The 4,637-nt window shown below is 37.8% G+C and overlaps 1 protein-coding gene across 5 annotated transcripts in view; it reads left to right on the top strand.

The window, feature by feature from the left end:
• DLG2 (discs, large homolog 2 (Drosophila)) overlaps positions 1–4,637 on the top strand; it is a 916,021-nt gene that overhangs the window by 557,511 nt on the left and 353,873 nt on the right. For all 5 annotated transcript variants that reach the window (XM_011996427.1, XM_011996426.1, XM_011996430.1 and 2 more), the window contains one exon: positions 2,460–2,562. In XM_011996427.1, coding sequence (XP_011851817.1) covers positions 2,460–2,562 — 103 coding nt within the window. The remainder of the gene's footprint in view (positions 1–2,459; positions 2,563–4,637) is intronic.

Raw genomic sequence — 4,637 nt, 5'->3', positions numbered from 1 at the left:
GTGGTGAGTGCCTGTAGTCCCAGCTACTCAGGAGGCTGAGGCAGGAGAATTGCTTGAACCCGGGAGGCGGAGGCTGCAGTGAGCTGAGATTATGCTACTGCACTCCAACCTGGGCAACAGAGCAAGCCTTTGTCTCAAGAAAAGAAAATCATCAGTTTGTTTAGGGGTGAGAAGTGTCAGCAAGGTGTCTTGGATTTATTTTGGTTCTCTAAAAAGGGAAGTCTTGAGGGTTTAGAAGTGTGAATTATCTTTCATCAATGTGCAGAGTAATCACAATGTGAATTATCAAATTCTCCTCAATGTCCCTCCGCCCCGCCCAGTCCTTTGCTGCTATCTGCTGTGATTTTGTGCATTAAATAGAATGGAAATTGCTATGTCTTTTTTTTTTTTTAATTATACTTTCTAGGGTACATGTACATAACGTGCAGGTTTGTTACATATATATACTTGATGCTATGTCTTTTTAACAACACTTTTTTCTAAATTATTTCTTAGGTTGTGCTAATTTTGTTGGTTGTGAAAAGTTGAGCTTTTCTGTTGCCTTCATTTTCATCTTATAGTTTGCCTATTTTAATAAATGGTGTTACATTAAAAAATTGTAAAGAAATGTTTACCACCAATTTAGAAATTGTTGCCTTTTCTGTCATTAAACTCGGGTACAAATTGCCATAACATGAAAACCTATGGAACTAGAATTATGATTAAAGAAATATTAGATGAATCATAAAAGAAAAAAGTATACACTAAAGTGGTTACCTCTAGAAATGGAGATGGTGAGGGGACTTTTACCTCTTCCTTTTAAACATTTCTGAAACAGAATGCATTTGCCATGATCACGTATTATTCTTTTATAAAAAGTTAACCTTAACTGTTTGACAGAATAAATTATTTGGCATGTGAAGTTTGTGGAATTCAGCCTCCTATAGGTAGTAGCCTGGATCAAATTGCCTTTCCTGTCTCTTCTGGCCGGCAGAGTCATACTTCTGACTCATCAGTAGCCTAGACCGTCTCTGAAATGACTGTATCTACCAAGGAATAGATCTGGAATTTTACAGTTTAAGGGGACTTTAGACTCATATAGCCTAACAGTCCCTTCCCTCCTAGAGAGGAGAAAAATTGAGGCTCAGAGAAGTAGTGTGGCAGTCAGTCAGAAGAGAGTGGCACAACCAGATCAGGCCTAGCTCAGTGGACTCCCCAATGTTACCATGTAATCAATGCTTTCTGTAAGGAGTTCACCACACTAGAAAGCCAGGGATGAGGCAAGGAAAATTACCAAAGAGAATAAGGAGATGTTAACAAAGTTATTATGTGAGGATGAGGATGTGGAATTTAAGCATATAGATGTCCCAGACCTGATGGGGAAACAAAGTAGTAACCCCCATCTACCACCCAATGTCATTGTCAAATAGGATTGATGAAAAGCAAAATACAATTATATATTTTGAATGTATATAAGCTAATCAGTTCTTTTATTCTTCTTTCATAGCCCATGTCAACCTGCCCCATGAACAAAAGGAAGCAGAATTCTGCTATCCTGCAAAAAGCTGGTTTTTTGTAGGTTAGAAAACCATACCTACTGTGTGTTCATCAGAAAAACTTATTGGGGGTTTATCTTGTCTCCCTTTGTGCTCCAGTCATTGTCCCTCTTCTGGGGCAGACAGAGAACTCTGTCATTGGAGAGCACTTATTAATTACATTGTATTGACTTAGACTGAATTGATTCAAAAAAAATTTTAGCATTTGCTTCTTATTAAATTTGACTTAAGAATGATTTTCACCCTGGCAGAATTTGGAACTTTTAAGATGTTCTGTTTCTCTTTCGGTATAGGACCTAAAATGGGAGTTAGCAATATCTAATTAAACTCCGAGCACTCTTTATTTCATTTTTGTCAGAATTCATTCTGGAATTGTATATGAGAAATAGGACAGTCAAGTATATTTTAAAACAAGGCTTAGGACTGTCTTACCAGGCTCAGGATGACAAGGCTAGGCAACTGACCAAAGAGAGGGATTTTGCAACCAGCTGGCCCCATTTTATACCATGTCCCCAGAATCTCTTCTGAATGTTTTAATCTTTCAGCATATATTTGTCTATTACATTACATGTGTCTCTATCCTGTTTTCCCTCTAATTTTGAAGGCTCATATTTATCCCTATTTACCCTAGAAATCTAGGAAGCTCACAGAGGCATATTAAATGCATACACTAGAACATGGATAGATAAAAATGTTTCCAACCTGGTGAGACCATGGCACAAACACCATAAGATGAAATTTAATGTCTCTCCTAACTAAAAGTGATTAAGACCATGAAAGTCCATAAACACCTGAGTAGGATACAAGGAGTTTCTGAGGCATGTGATACAATGTTAGACAGCCTGGTTTGGGGGAAAATTTTTTCTTCTATCAGAATAATATGCCTTATGAAATACCAAAATTCTCTGGCTTCCTTTCTTTCAGGTGAATGGCATTGACCTCCGTGGTGCATCCCACGAACAGGCAGCTGCTGCACTAAAGGGGGCTGGACAGACAGTGACGATTATAGCACAATATCAACCTGAAGGTCAGTCAGAACTCAAACTAATAATGTTCTGATATGTCTCTGTGTGGATCTGTACCCTCATTACTAATCATTTATATTAACTAGAGTCACCATCATTGGTGTTTTGTAAACCTACCTATAGAGAAAAATTGATGGTTCATGTCCAAAGAACATGAACCATGGCTTTGTTACCTCTAATCTTCCAGGAAAATATCAGGCAGTTAGAAAGGCCTATGAAAATGTGAATTCAAATAAATAGCAACCAGCATCAGCTTTATTTCATTTATATTCTTATCTGGTACACACTTTCAGTCACCAATGGATGCTGTAAAAACAGTTAAGACTTAAGAAGCAAAGGGGAGAGATTTCATCTACAGAAATAGACCAGTAGACCATATTCTCTCCTCATGGCATTAACTTAATTCTCATTAACACTAACATGGCTTTTGGAGGTTCTTGATTGGGATTTTCTTTACCTTTACTCCTACAATATCCCTTGTTTGAAATAAATCACTGTAAACCGTGAGACTCGGTGAGATCATATAAATTGGATTAGCCAACTTAAACTTGATGAGATATCCTAAATTGGATTATCCATGCCCTGCTCTTTGGTTTATTTAAACATCTGTTTCTGTGTTTAAAATGAGGCTTAATGAGACAACTGGTATGTTACTTATTGTATGGTTGATTTCTTAAAACATGCATATATAGGTTGCTCCTTTGGAAATGAAATGTACTTAATGTAAGCACACAATTATGGGTCAGATCTTGTTATTAAAAAAAAAAAGAGGAATATGGCTACTGTCTTCAAGAAATGAAGTGCATTGCTTTTGGTCCACATGGCTAGCAAAGAGGAGTGTTAAACAGCTGAACATGAGACTACAAGATGTCATCAAGGAAGAGCCTCTGTGCGTATGAGTATTAGGAGCTCCTTTTCAAGTGATGATTTGTTAGTATCAATGGGTCTATTGTTGTTTGGAAGCCTGAGGTTTGTGTCTTGCCTGTGACAGCTTAGATCTTATTAATGGTTGCCAATCACATGCTCTGCCCGTGAATAAGGAAAATATTTTCTTCCATGCATGTTTTGACATGTTACTTTCAGTTGTGCCTGGCTTGAGAATTAGAATTTGCAATTAATCTATTCCAAAGTTTTAATAAATGTTTTCTTCTATGTGGCCTAGGCCAGATATGGCCAGAGACTGGGGAAGAGGGGATTTGCGATGGTGACAGATGGATGATGACAACACCAAGGAAACATTTTCTTCTCAGATAGTTTTGAAAAGTCTTTCTATTTGTTAAATATTAGTAGACTTGTATTTTAGTAGGGATAAATGCTTTAAAAAGTATCCATTATAGCCCAGGCACGGTGGCTCACGCCTGTAATCCCAGCACTTTGGGATGTCAAGGCGGGCAGATCACAAGGTCAGGAGATCAGGACCATCCTGGCTAACATGGTGAAACCCCGTCTCTACTAAAAATACAAAAAATTAGCCGAGCATGGTGGCGAGCACCTGTAGTCCCAGCTACTTGGGAGGCTGAGGCAGGAGAATGGCATGAACCTAGGAGGCGGAGTTTGCAGTGAGCCAAGACTGTGCCACTGCACTCCAGCCTGGGCCACAGAGCAAGACTCCGTCTCCAAAAAATAAATATATATATATATATACACACACACACACACACACACACACACACATCCATTATAAAACTGAAAATTAAAAGATATATGCTAGCACCATTTGATTAACAAATTCTACTTCATATAGAGTAAGAACTTTTTCATCAGAATGTTCCATTTTCTTAATAGCTGGTTTTTTTCAGTCTCAAACTGTATACCCTTCACCATTACCTGACATGCAGCATAAACGTCCCTGTTTTCCTGTTTCTGAAAAATCTCATCTCAAACAATTCTGCAGACAATAAGATGGTTAGAACCATGGATACAGCAATTAGAAGCTCTTGATAATGATTTTAAGCTTTAAAGTTTACAGAAAAGGACAAACATGTCCCTGTTCTATCAATATAAACCTTCATCTTTCTACTGGAGCCTCCTTACATCTTGGTTTCCTTTAAGCAATAGGTTTAATTTGGATATTATT

The sequence above is a fragment of the Mandrillus leucophaeus genome, unplaced genomic scaffold (genome assembly GCF_000951045.1).
Source record: "Mandrillus leucophaeus isolate KB7577 unplaced genomic scaffold, Mleu.le_1.0 Scaffold512, whole genome shotgun sequence".
NCBI lineage: Eukaryota > Metazoa > Chordata > Mammalia > Primates > Cercopithecidae > Mandrillus > Mandrillus leucophaeus.
Note: the sequence above shows the minus strand (reverse complement) of the source record. Positions and strands in the feature narration are given on the sequence as shown.